Here is a 13,894-nt window from a genome sequence, read left to right as displayed (position 1 = left end):
TGAATCATTGCATTGTTGAGGAAAGTCAAGTCCATCACAGTTGATCATCACATAATTTTGTTATTGACGTGTACAATGTTCTCCTGGTTCTGCTCATTTCACTCAGCATCAGTTCATGTAAATCTCTCCAGGCCTTTCTGAAATTATCCTGCTGGTCATTTCTTATAGAACAATAATATTCCATAATATTCATATACCATAATGTATTCATTCTCCAACTGATGGGCATCCATTCAGCTTCCAGTTTCTGACCACTATGAAGAGGGCTGCCGCAAACATTCGTGCACATACAGGTCCCTTTCCCTTCTTTAAGATCTCTTTGTGACACAAACCCCAAAGTGAAACTGATAGATCAAAGGGTCTGCACAGTTTGATAGCCCTTTGGGCACAATTCCAAATTACTCATTTTACAACATCAATAATATATTAGTGTCCCAGTTTTCCCACATCCCTTCCCATTTATCATTATCTTTTCCTGTCATCTTAGAATGGAATGGAGTTTTGACAAATAGCACTGGGCAGGGGGCTGTGAAACACAAGGTATGGGAGAGAGAGAGATCCTAATCTACCTTGAGTAAAAAGTGGCTCTTTCTACGTCAGCAACTTGAGGCAAAGCCCTGTTTACCCCAATCTGGCCCTGTTTGTGGTAAAACAAAAAAGGAACCTCCTAAGACAATTATTTGCAAACAGCTCTGACCCTCAAGTAAAACTGCTTTTGCAGTTACCATAAACCAGTTTTTCAGATAATTTTAAAAATTGTAATGAACCTGCAATCTTGTACCCAGCTCTTTTTTAGCCTCTGGACAAAATACTAGTATAATAATTATCAATTAGAGACAGAAATACATTCCCCAGGTTGTGAGCCACATTTTCCATTTTAATGAAAAAAATTTGCTTTGCCCTAATTTCCCTGATTTCTTTTAGATTTTGGGATTCTACTATTTTTTTCTGACTAATTTTAAGGATTCTGTCTCTCCTACTTTATCATTTATAAGTGGCATATTTTATATTCATATTTTTATTTATTCTTTAATGAATAATAATCCTATACAGGTATAATGCTCATACTTTTAAGACACACTATAATGAATAGGATAACATTAATATTATGTGTATAGCACATATATATATAATATTACTATTATATATTCCTATTATAGTATAATATTCATTTATTTATACTATATTAGTATACTAAGCATAATAGTTTATATTCTTGAACTTCTTTCTTCCTTATCAAAACTTCCATAGAAACTGAGAGACTTTACTGGGCTAGACTTACCTTTCAAAGATCATAGGAAATCCTGGGGCTGGACTGTTTGGAAACATTCTGAAAATCAATAAACCTTTAAGTGCCTACTATGTGCTAAGCACTGTTCTAATAACTGAGGATAAAAAAGACAACCTTGTCTGAAGAGGATTTTCATCCAAGATTTGGGGCATCACAGTAGGGATACTGTGAGACAGGAACCACTGAGACATGAATGGATTAGTGTGAGGATAGCAGTTGTCTATTCACTAAACCATGTAGCCTCTCACTGTGTAGATATACACACATGTACACAGAATCTGGAATTATTTCAGTTTTTGTATTTATATCCCTGATGTCTAGTAGTTTACAGCATAAGATAGGTACTTAATAAATTATTTTTGATTAATTGATGATTATAACTGTCTACAAAATGGACCCAAGCAAAGATCCTGGAAATGCCCCAGGTCATTTAAACAGTGAAAAAAAAAGACATTTAAAAAGACAGCCTTATTGTCTTTTGTTTCTTCATCATGGACATTGTGTGTGTGTGTGTGTGTGTGTGTGTGTGTGTGTGTATGTGTATGTATATGTGTGTGTGTGTCTGTATATGTGTGTCTATGTTTATAAGTCTGTGCATGCTGTGGGTAGATTGAGAAAGTCTCAGAACAAAAGAAAGAAAGAGAAAAAGAAAGAAAAAAGGGAGAAAGAAAGAAAGGAAGGAAGGAAAGAAGGAAAGAAAGAAAGAAAAAGAAAGAAATGAAGGAAGGAAGGATGGTAGAAAGAAAGAAAGGAAGGAAGGAAAGAAGTATGGAAGGATGGTAGAAAGAAAGAAAGGAAGGAAGGAAGAATAGAAGAAAGGAAAGAAGAATGGAAGAAACAAAGAAAGGAAGGATGGAAGAAAGAAAGAAAGGAAGGAAGGAAGAATGGAAGAAAGAGAAAGAAAGGAAGGAAGGAAGGAAAGAAAGGAAGGATGGAAGGATGGTAGAAAGAAAGAAAGGAAGGAAGGATGGAAGAAAAAAAGAAAAAGAAAGAAAGGAAGGAAGGAAGGATGGTAGAAAGAAAGAAAGGAAGGAAGGAAGGATAGAAGAAAGGAAAGAAGAATGGAAGAAAGAAAGAAAGAAACAAAGAAAGGAAGGATGGAAGAAAGAAAGAAAAAGAAAGGAAGAAAGAAAGAAAGAAAGAAAAAAGAAAGAAAGGAAGGAAGAAAGGATAGAAGAAAGGAAGGAAAGATGGAAGAAAGGAAGGAAGGAAGGAAGGATGGGAGAAAGAAAGAAAGAAAGGAAGGAAGAATGGAAAAAAGAGAAAGAAAGGAAAGAAGGAAGGAAAGAAAGGAAGGATGGAAGGATGGTAGAAAGAAAGAAAGGAAAGAAGGAAGGATGGAAGAAAAAAAGAAAAAGAAAGGAAGGAAGGAAAGAAGGAAGGAAGGATAGAAGGAAGGATGGAAGAAAGAAAGAAAGAAAGGAAGGAGGGAAGGAAGGAAGAAATAAAGGAAGGAAGAAAGAAAGAGAGGAAGGAAAGAAGGAAGGAAGAAATGTAAATCACCAAGAGGGGAAAAAAAGAGTGCTTTAACAACTCTGTGAAGTAAGAGCAATTATTATCCCCATTTTACAGATGAGGAAACTGAAGTAGACAGAGGTAAAATGACTTGCCTTGGTCACATAAGTGTCTGAGACTTGATTTGTACTCAGGTCTTTTTAACTCCAGGTCCAGTGCTCTATCCATTGTGCTGAAGGAACAAGTTTTTCATTACATCATCTTAATTTCACACACACACAGACACATACATTCAAGAGCTTCAAAAAAAAGAAATGACATTTGCTTCTTTGTCAACAAACTGCAACTTACATAAAGTGATGGATATAAACAGTATATTCATAATACAGACAGTGTATATAGCTATGGTAACACATATACATAAATGCATACATACACAGAGACATGCATTTGATCTTCTCAACAACTATGATATCGCTGCTAGTATTATCCACATCCCACAAGGCAGACAGAGGCTTAGGTGACTTGTTTATAGCTAATATTTGAACCCCTATTTCAGCTTGCTTCTTGACTCAAGATCTAGTTCCCCCCAAAAGTGGGGCAATGCAGCCAGCCAGAGTAAAATATAAAATTTATATAAATGTTTATATTGGGGATATATATATATATATATTGGGGATAAATATATATATATAAATAAATATAAAATAAAAATAAAATTTGGGAAATATTTAACAAAATACCTAAAAATACAGTAGAATATTGATATTAATATATAGTTTTTAAGTCAATATGGGGACTACAGATTTCCCATGTACAGTTTAGTGACTGGTTTCTACTTGAATATATTCCTTCTGCACTACAAAACCACCCTTTTCTCTACTTACCACCTCACCTCATGCCTTAGTTAACAAAAGACCTTCTCTTTGGTCTTGTCAATCCCACTCCAATTCATTCTTCATTTAACTGCCAAAATGAACTTCCTAAAGCACAGCCTTGACCGTATCATTCCCCCCCCCCCCCAAGCCAAAGAAACTCCAATGGCTCCCTATTATCTTTAGGATCAAGTAGAAAATTGTCTGTTTCATGCACAATCATCTTTTTTATTGTACTATTATGGAAAAAAATTATAAAAGACGTGAAAAAGATGCTATCTACATCTAGAGAAAGAATCTATAAATAAAAGTATGTATAGAATGATTTTACATATGTATATACTTATACATATATATGTATGTATTTATATAAAATCTATTTATATGTAATGATAGATATCTGGAAGAGGGAAGAAAAAAATTTACATAATTTTGTTGTGCATTCTAATGGAATAGCAAGTTGTGCATAGTAGATTTGCAGTTTCATATGGAAAGATCTTTTTTATTGTACCATGTTATGAAAATGCTTGCTTTATTACATAAATTAAAAATAAAATAAAAAATAAAGTCCTTATCAATCTACCTTTTCAAGCTTCTTATGCTTTATCTTCCTTAATGCACTCTACAAATGATCCAGCAATGCAAATCTTCTTATTGTTCCTCATATGTGGTACTCTTCCTGCCTTTGACAGGCAAAGTAACGTACTCTCTCCATTCCATGTTTGAAACATACCTCTTCCTTACTTTACTTCTCAGAATTCCTAGTTTTAAAGCTCAGCTCTTCTTCTTCATGAGACATCCATGGTCCCCCTCACTGCAGCTGCTAAGGCCATCTCAGCCAAAATAAATTGTCCTGTACCAGTCCCAGAGGGGTTTCTCTCTTCATCCTTTGCTGGAAAGATTTCCCATAAGGGGACACATTTTGAGAAGGACAGAAATCCCAGGTTTTATCAGGTTTTCTGCATGTTTCCCCTCATCCATACTGAGTTATGATGATAAATGTTTAACAATTTTCCCTTAAAGAAGCAAAACAACAACAACACACAAACAAACAAAAACACTCAAAATAACCAGAATGCACAACACAGGTTTAAATTTAGTCTACAATATCAACATTTTCTCAAGTCTAGAAAATCAGTGACTAAAAAAGCAAGTCTTGATTTTTGTTTGTGATTTCTGAGATGCAAATGTTCACATTGAAAACAATTGAGTCTTTCAAGCTGGGAAGAGCTGGCTCCAGCACACACACCCTTCAGGTGAGTATCATGCCCTTGCCTCAGGTAGAAGAGTGCTAGTAATGGCTCTGGGTTTTCATGCCAGCCCACAAAAATATGTTAAGGCTGAAGTGTGTGGGAATGAAGGGAAATGAGGAGATTGGGGATAAAGGAAAGAACCTGAGAATAGGGATTTTTTTTCTCTTTGTTCAATTGTATCCTCTGTCCCCTTGCAGAATGACATCTTTGAGTGGTCGCGGGACCACCGAGTGCATCACAAATACTCAGAGACGAATGCTGACCCCCACAATGCACAGCGGGGCTTTTTCTTTGCCCATATTGGGTGGTTATTTGTCCGGAAGCACCATGATGTCATTGAGAAAGGAAGAAAGCTAGATCTCACTGATCTCCTTGCTGATCCAGTTGTCCGACTCCAAAGAAAGTAAGTGAATTAGTGTGATGGATGTCTTTCTCATGTAAGGACAGTAGGGCTCTGGGCAAAAAGAGAAATCTCTTTTTGTAAAATAAACTATATTTTAAAATTCCGTTTAATGGAGTTATAATTGTTTGATTTCACATTAAGAATTTTTTTCCTATTCAGAAATTTTCTCTCAGTTTCCATTTTAAGTTCTTCATTTCCTTTAGGACTAATCTCATTTTTCCTCAGATGAATTTTCACTACTCATTTGTGCTCCATAGAATTTTCAGTCTTCTCTCCTTCCATCCTTCTCCCCTTTCTTTTCCTTCCTTCTGATGTGGTGTACCTCTTAGGAAGAACGTAGCAATAATCCCAAGGTCACCTGGGAATGATGTAGCTAGAAATGACATATTTCTTTAGATTATCCTGCCCCAGTTTACTCTATATGCCCAGGATGTTGATAAAAACCAACACCAATCCATCAGTTTGTGGGGATATGAGCCCACAAATATTGCTTGCTGTCAGATAACAGCCTGTGGGCAGTGATGACTGGATTTCTGAAACAATGAGCAACAATGATAAAGGATTTAACATTAACACAGGTACAGAACAAAATTAGGTGCCCACCACTTAATCTAGTGATGTTTTAGGTCTGAAAACACACCTCCAGAAGGTGCTCCCATTGAGCTCTGCCCAGAGAATTTTGGGTATTGTACCTGTGTACAAATTCAGAACCAGACCATTCCTCAACTTTACCTCTAAGCCATAAAATTGGTGTATCAGTGACATGAAGCAATTGTTCCCTCTCACTCTCCTCTATAAATTTGCCTTCTTGCTCCTGATTCTTTGCTAACTTTTTTTTACCCGCTTTAATTGGTGTTACAATTATAATAAACGCCGCTCCTTGACTTGGAGATGGGTTTGAGCCTGCAAATTCTTTTGAGACACCTTGTGACACCAGTTTGTACACCCAACATTGTTGGGGTCTCCTTGACCTCCAACATATCTAACAGGTTACCAAGTCCTATTGATTTTTTTCCTTGTTGTTTTATTTGCATAGTTTTTTATTGAATATCTTTCCCAATTCTGTGTGTTGCCCATGATAATAAATACAACAGAAACTGGAGAGAGGCCATGTTGACTTTTCATGCCTTGATTTTTTTTTGGTGCAGAGGCAACCAAAAAGGGATATCAATGGAATATGCCTTTACACCCCTGAACCAAATAAAATCTTAAGGATAATTTCAGTAACTTTAAGAAAAAATTACTATAGTCTGAAGGTGGTGAATCTTAGGATATTGCTCCTTTCACACCTTCCTACATCTATTCCTTATAACAAAAATTTAGAAGGAAAGAAAAAAAACCAATTTAGCTAAAGTTAGTCGCTAAACATTTATTAAGCACCGATTACATGCTAAGCACAGTGTTTGGGATATCAAGAAAAGCAAAAGACAATCTCTGCCTTCAAAGAGCTTAAATATATATATATATATATATATATATATATATATATATATAGTTATATAGTTGTTATCTAAATAGGAAATAATGAACAGAGGGAAGCCACTAGAATTAAAAGGAACTGGAAAAGACTTCTTGTAGTAGATAGGATTTAAGCTGATGGAAGCCAAGGAAGCCAGGAGATGGAAATGAGGAAGGAGAGCATTCGAGATATGGGACACAGACAGTAAAAATGCCCAGAACTGAGGAAAGTAAGGTCTTGTTCATGGAACAGCCAGCAAGCCAGTGCCATTGCATTGAAGACTACGTGTCAGGAGATAAGGAATAAGAACAGGGTAGGGTGGAGCGGCGTGGCACAGGTGTGGAGTTAGTTATAAAGAACTTTGAATACTAAATAGAGGATTTTGTATTTGATCCTGCAAGTGACAGGGAGGCACTAGAATTTACTGAGTAAATTAACATGTTCATACCTGTGCATCTATGCTATGTTTGATGGCACAGTGCTCGAAACCTCTCGTAACCATAGTTACTCACCTTTGTAAAGGGAGTAGGCAGGGTCTAAACTATATTTCTTAACCCTTTCCATGATAAAATTATTTGCAGTTGCTTAAAAAAATCTTGGTTTTATGTGACAGATTTTTCTCAACAGAACCCTTTACAATTTCACTTTCTGAAGTAATTTTATCACTTGTTAATAGAAAAGAGATATGTTTCCTTTGTATTTAAGCCAGACTTTATCACCTCCAAAAATTGCCTTTGCTTGCATTATGGTGATTGTATATATGTATATATATATGTGCATACACACACACACACACACACACACACCCCTACATATATAATTCTTTTGTCCTTTCTTTGCTTTGCATTACTTCAGACAAGTCTTCCCATATTTCTCTGAATTTTTCATATTTATCAGCAGTTACTATGCATTTATATTGCATTACATTCATATATACTAGAACTTGATCAGCCATTCATTCCTCAAATGAAGAATGAATATTTTCTTTTAGCCCCTCTGGGGGATAGTTCCAATAATAGGATTTTTTGGCAAAAGGACATGAATGATTTGGCAATTTTAAATTTATATTTTAAACTCTAAATTCTATTTTCATGAATAATTCCAAATATTTTCCAGAAGAGTTGAAGCAATTCTCATCTTGCAGTGAATTGTCAGATTTGTCTTACTCAAACAGCAGGTTTTTCCATTTTTTACTGTCTCTATTAGCTTGACATATGTGAGGACCTCATAACTGTTTAATTTATTTTTCTTATAGTATTAGTGATTCTGAAGATATTTTAGGTGATAAATATACATATTTCATTTTGTACTTCTTTTGACAACTGCATTATTTTTAACCACTTATAACAGAAGGACTCTTAATTTTATAAAGTTGTGTTTCAATTTCCTATAGATTTTAGATGTCAGATTTTAATCAGTGCTATCTAATACAAAGATCTTTCTTTTTGATTCTAATTGAAATGATTTTATTTGTACAAAAGCTATAAAAATGTTATAATTGCTATTTTTAATTTACAATACCTTCTATTCCATATTTTGTTACAAAATTTCTCCCTATCTATAAAGACATACTCTCTCATTGTTCTCTAATTTTTTTATATTATACATTTTGGTATCTATATTATTATTCGATTTGAAATTTATTGTCGTATGTGTTGATCTAATCCTTTCTCCCACCAGTCTTCCCAACAAAGCTGGTTAAACAAAAAAAAATCTCTTCTCTCAAAGTTTGTGTATACGGGCTTATATAATATTAAACTGTTGTGTACTTTGAGTTCTCGATCATCTATATTTTTTAGATCTAATCTCTTTTACTGATTTACTTTTCTATTTTTTAATCTAGTATTAGAGAATTTTGATACTTCCTGTTTTGAAATATAATTTGCAAGCTGGTAATATCAAACCCCTTTCCTTCCTCTGAAACTTTTGATTTTCTATTCTTCAAATGAATTTTTAAATATTTTGTCTAATTCTATAAAATATTCCTTTACTGACTTAATTAGCATTGAATTAAATCTGTAGAATAATTTGAGTAATGACCTTGCCTAGGGTCACACAGCTAGTGTCTGAGGTCCTTTTGACTCCAGGGCCATTGCTCTATCTACTGCATCACCTAGCTGTCCCCTATGCTTTCTTTCTTAATTCTGCTTAAGACTTAGTAAATTTTCTTAGTTTCCATATCATATCACCGACTGCCATTAAACTCACAATCTACTAGGACTTCTAGATCTTCCTCAGTTGCATCTTTGCCAGTCACATCTCTCCAGTTTTTCTTTTAACTTATGAAGTTTATTTATTAAATCCCTATGTAAAACTTCTTACATTATTCCTATTAAAAAAACCCCAAAACAACAAAGCTAAACAACTTATAGATTCAACCCAGTGTTCTCACTTGTTTAGATCTTTTGGAATCCAATGTCATCTGAAAATTGGGTAGATATGCTATAATGGCCTTTTTCCATGTCATTGATAAAGTTGTTAAGTGGCAAAGACCCAAGTAACAAACATTACTCCAGAATTGGACATCAAGCAATGAATGACTATTTTGGGAAGTTCAACCAGTTCTCAGAATTCACCTTGTAGGGTGAGTTCAAAGACTAGAAATATTTTGTTGGATATATATCCATAAAAAGTCAAGAATGCCATCAGACAGGAAGCCAATAATGACCTTGTTTGCAGTTTTTGCTTTTTATTCCTCCATTTTAAAAAATTTTTCCATTCATCTGCATAGGAGAACAAATGAGTTTTGGATTGGAACCCAGAGAGACTTTGACAGTTTATTTAAAGTTGCCTTCCTAGTGAAAAAAAAAATCTAGACAGAGAAATTTAGCGATCAGAAATTATGCAGGGAGGCACAAAATTTTTTAGCCCCAAGTCTCTAAAGATGTGCTTTAGGGAAAAGAAAAGATAAATTTAGCTGCTCTGTGTTCCAAAGTACTTTCATGTTTGGGGGAAGAAATCTCCTTTTGGAAAGGAAGCACTCATCCCTGTCAAGACTGGAGGAAATGGACTGGCACAACCCCATTTTGTGGTAGAAAAATCACTAGGAAAAATCTCAGTCTCGAGGTTGAATGTTTTAAGATTTTTGCTTTTCTCCTCTACATCCCCCAGGCTCTAACAAAAATACTGTCCTCTCCCCCCCAAAAAAAAACCCCAAACTCCCCAGAGCTCTGGATTTTAAGCTTACAGAACAATGGCAGATCCCATTCTTTACCCTGTGAAAAAGAGGTAGTTTCCAAATTTAAGGTGCCGTCTAAAGCTGAAAGTTGGAAGCAGACAAGAGTTCCACAACTTTATGCCCAATGGAGCTGTGTCTGACTGTAGGACCAGCGGAGTGCAGTCAAGCAGCAGACATAAATTCCCAGCCTGGGGTAACAGGGTCTTCACAGCAGTGTTTACACATTCAGCAGAAACGACCATCCCTGCAGGCAGAAGTCCTGGAGCAATGAAATAGCACACTTCCAACAGATGCCTTTTCTCCCTACCTTTTGTTCTCCACCTCTGCACCTAGAGAATGGAGATGTATCTCATCTTATAGTCATTGTGTTATATACAGACATCATGTGTATTTTATCTTAATTATCCATTATAAGTGAGGGAACCCTAGGAGGAATAATGAAGGCAAAAGCTGAGCTCATGAATTTACAGAGCTGGAGAGGATTCTGGGGAGAAAGCAGAATGGGTCAGAAAACTTTAGGCTCTCCAAATTTCCTCCAAAAAAGAACATTGCCTCAGAGGGAATGTGGAGCAGAAGAAAAACAGAAGTCAGAGTAATGCAGCTGTTCTAAGACAACTTGAGAAGAGCCCAGGGAGAAAGTCTGATGGCTGATGAGAAGACGGAAGGACTTCCCACTGTGGAGGGACCCAAACACAAGTGTGCTGGCCACACTCATCCTGGGCTGGGTTTCTGCTTAGGGCTGGGAGGATCTGGCACACATCTGGTGGATGCATTAGCAGAGAGGCAGGGATTCTGCTGGTTGGGGGACTTGCAGGAGTCCCAGTCTCAGAGAAGAGAAGACAGCCAGCAGAGAGAGGAAGATCTTCTATGGGACAACAGGACTCTGGCCAGGGCTTTGGTTTGGAGAGGAGAGCCCAAGGTTGAGCCACAGAACAGACCATAACAAATAACGGTAAGAAGAACCTGAGGCTTGGGGCATTATTCTCAATATTTTGGGACTAGAATCTGAACACATTAATAGCTGCTAAAATAATATAAAATAAAAATAAACAAGTAAAAATTAGCAAACAAAAGAGAAAGAACCCAACCATAGATAATGATATAAGGATAGAGACGATCTGGGTTTATATTCAGAGGGAGATTATAGAGCTAAAAAAAAATCACTCCTTTTTAAATGAGAAAAGTCAAGTGGTCCCAAGTACAAAAAGATTTCTTAGAAGAACTTGAAAAGGACTTTAAAAATCAAATAAGAGAGATTGAGGAAAAACTAGAAAAAATATAAGAGTAATCCAAGAAAATGAAGAAAATTACGAAAAAAAAGAATAACCAACTTGAAATAGAGAACCAAAAATTTAAGGAAGAAAATGATTCCTTGAAAATTAGAATTGGGCAAAAGAAATCTAATGATATTTTAAGACTCAAGAAACAATAAAACAAAATCTAAAGAATGAAAAAGTAGAAAAGAAAGTAAAATATCTCATCAGAAAAACAATTGATCCAGAGAACAGATCCAGGAAAAATAATATAAGAATAGTAGGACTTCCTGCAAATTATGACAAAAAAGAATATTGATACAATATTGCAAGAAATTATAAAGGAAAATTGCCCTGAAGTTCTAGGACAAGAAGGCAAAGTAGAAATAGAAAAAAATCTGCTGATTACCACTTAAAAGAGATTCCAAGAGGAAAAGTTTGAGGAACTTCATAAACAAGTTTCAAAGCTCCTAGGTTACGGAGAAAATATTGGAAGTAACAAGGAAAAAACGATTGAAATATCATGGAGTCCCAATAAGAATTACATAAGACCTAACAGCTTTTACTATTAATGAACTCTAAGGCTTAGAATATTGTATTTTGCAGAGCTGAGGTTAAGACCAAGGGTAACATATTCAGCAAAAGTAATAATAATCCTGACAGAAAAAAATAAATATTTAACAAATCAAAAAACTTTCAGGTATTTGTGACCAAAACAACAGAACTTAAGGGGAAATCCAACATCTAATATCCAGGAGAAATGTAAACATTAAGACACTCAATAGGGGGCAGCTAGTTGGCGTAGTAGATAGAGCACCAGCCCTGAACTCAGGAGCAAATCTGGCCTCAGACACTTAACACTTTCTGACTGTGTAACCCTGGGCACGTCACTTAATCCCAATTGCCTCAGCAAAAAAAAAAAAAAATAATAATAATAATAAGACTCAATACAATCAAATTGTTTACTTTTTATATATGAAACTATTATCAGTTCTTTTATGACTATCATTTTTATTTGGGCAGTTTGAAAGAAAGGCTTAGGCTGTGCTGAGGATGGTGAGGTGATTCTTAAAAAAAACTGAAAAGAGAGATAAAATGAGCAATTATCTCATACAAATGAGGGGGAAAAAAAGGGAAAATTGAGAGAGAAGAAGTTAGTAGAGAGAAGAATGGGTAGTACTGAAACCTTACTCTAGGGAATGATTAAAGAAGGAATAACATACAATACATACAAAGAATAACAAAAGTCTTCCAAATTCAGAAAGAAATAAGAGGTCATGTGGATAGGGTAGGGGGAGAGAATAAGGGAGAAATTCTTGGAAGGGTGGGTAGATTTAGGAATAGAAGGGCAAGGTAGAAGTAAAGTAGAAGATTCAGGAAGGTTAGGAATATTATGAGGGGTAAAAGCAGAGAAATGAGGAGGGCTAGAAATAGGGTGAGAAGAATAGTGAAGAAAAATAGGAAGGAAGAAAATATACAAATAATTATAGCTTAGAATATAAATGGGATGAATTTATCCATAAAATGGAAACTGATAGTAGATTAAAAATTTTGAATTCAACAATATGTTGCTTTCAGGACCTGCTATAAAAATTAAACACACACACATAAAATAAAGGTCAGGAGTAGAATTTATTATATAAAAAAGGAGGGGTAGTAACCATAATTTCAGGTAAAGTTAAAGCCAAAATAGATCTAATCGAAAGAGAAACATAGGGAAACTAAACTATGTGCCAATCATATTATTCAGTATTGTTTTAGACCATTTAAAATAAGTACATAGTATAAAATACCTGAGAGTATATCTGCCAACACAGACACAGGAAATATATAAATATAAACACAAAACATTTTTATACAAATAAAGTTAGATCTAAATAATTGAAGATTTGTTGATAGATAAGGCCAATATAATTTTTTTAAAAAAACAATTTTACTTAACTAATTATCTTATTGAGTTAGAAAGAAAAGTTCATTAGAATAAACAAAAGGTCAGGAACTTCAAAGAAACTAGGGGGAATGATATTAATAAATAATGTAATTATTGACAATATTATTTAAATACTAATAAATAATATATCAGACCTTAACTAATATTAAATCATATTATTAGATGAATCCTTTTTTATGTTCTGCTGTGTACATGAGAAAGTTTTTATTTCTTTTCTTATTTAGTACTTAAGTTTAAGATAAATTTAACAACTTAAAAAAAAATTCAGTCCACAAACTTCAAAGTTTCAGACATTAGAAAGCTGATAAAATCTTGCAGCATACAGAAATTTGGAGGAATTTGAGCTTCAGCTCTTTTTCCTTTCTGTGTTTACTAGCAACCAAAGGTTTTAATTAGAAAAGAAATAACAAAATAAAGACCAGAAAAGGCAAAGGATCACTGACAAATGAGTGAACCCTTGCTTCACCACTGAGTAATCAAGAGATCACTTTTATTACAAGAGATTCATTTGAGATTTTATCTGTTTTATCTCTGCCATGCTGGAGCATATCTATAATTCTTGAAGTCAGTACTGGGAAAGAGGGAAGAAATTTAGATTTAAAGTCAAAAGGCGTATATGTAGAAACCTGGCTCTTTTTATGTATTGTTTCAATCACATCAATAATATCTCTTCCTCCTTCCCAAATGATAAGCCACCACCTCTCTGATGGAAAATGTACTGTACTGGCATTCAGGACAGACCTGTGCTTATCCTAACTTGGACATTTACCAAATGT

At 34.8% G+C, this 13,894-nt stretch overlaps 1 protein-coding gene across 1 annotated transcript in view; it reads left to right on the top strand.

Annotated features, from left to right (window-relative positions):
- SCD5 (stearoyl-CoA desaturase 5) overlaps positions 1–13,894 on the top strand; it is a 67,510-nt gene that overhangs the window by 37,988 nt on the left and 15,628 nt on the right. Inside the window, exon 3 of the mRNA XM_031941331.1 lies at positions 5,072–5,277. Within this exon, the coding sequence (XP_031797191.1) occupies positions 5,072–5,277 (206 nt within the window). The remainder of the gene's footprint in view (positions 1–5,071; positions 5,278–13,894) is intronic.

Source organism: Sarcophilus harrisii, chromosome 6 (assembly GCF_902635505.1).
Source record: "Sarcophilus harrisii chromosome 6, mSarHar1.11, whole genome shotgun sequence".
Lineage (NCBI taxonomy): Eukaryota > Metazoa > Chordata > Mammalia > Dasyuromorphia > Dasyuridae > Sarcophilus > Sarcophilus harrisii.
The sequence above is the reverse complement of the archived record's forward strand: the minus strand, read 5'-3'. Positions and strand labels throughout refer to the sequence as shown.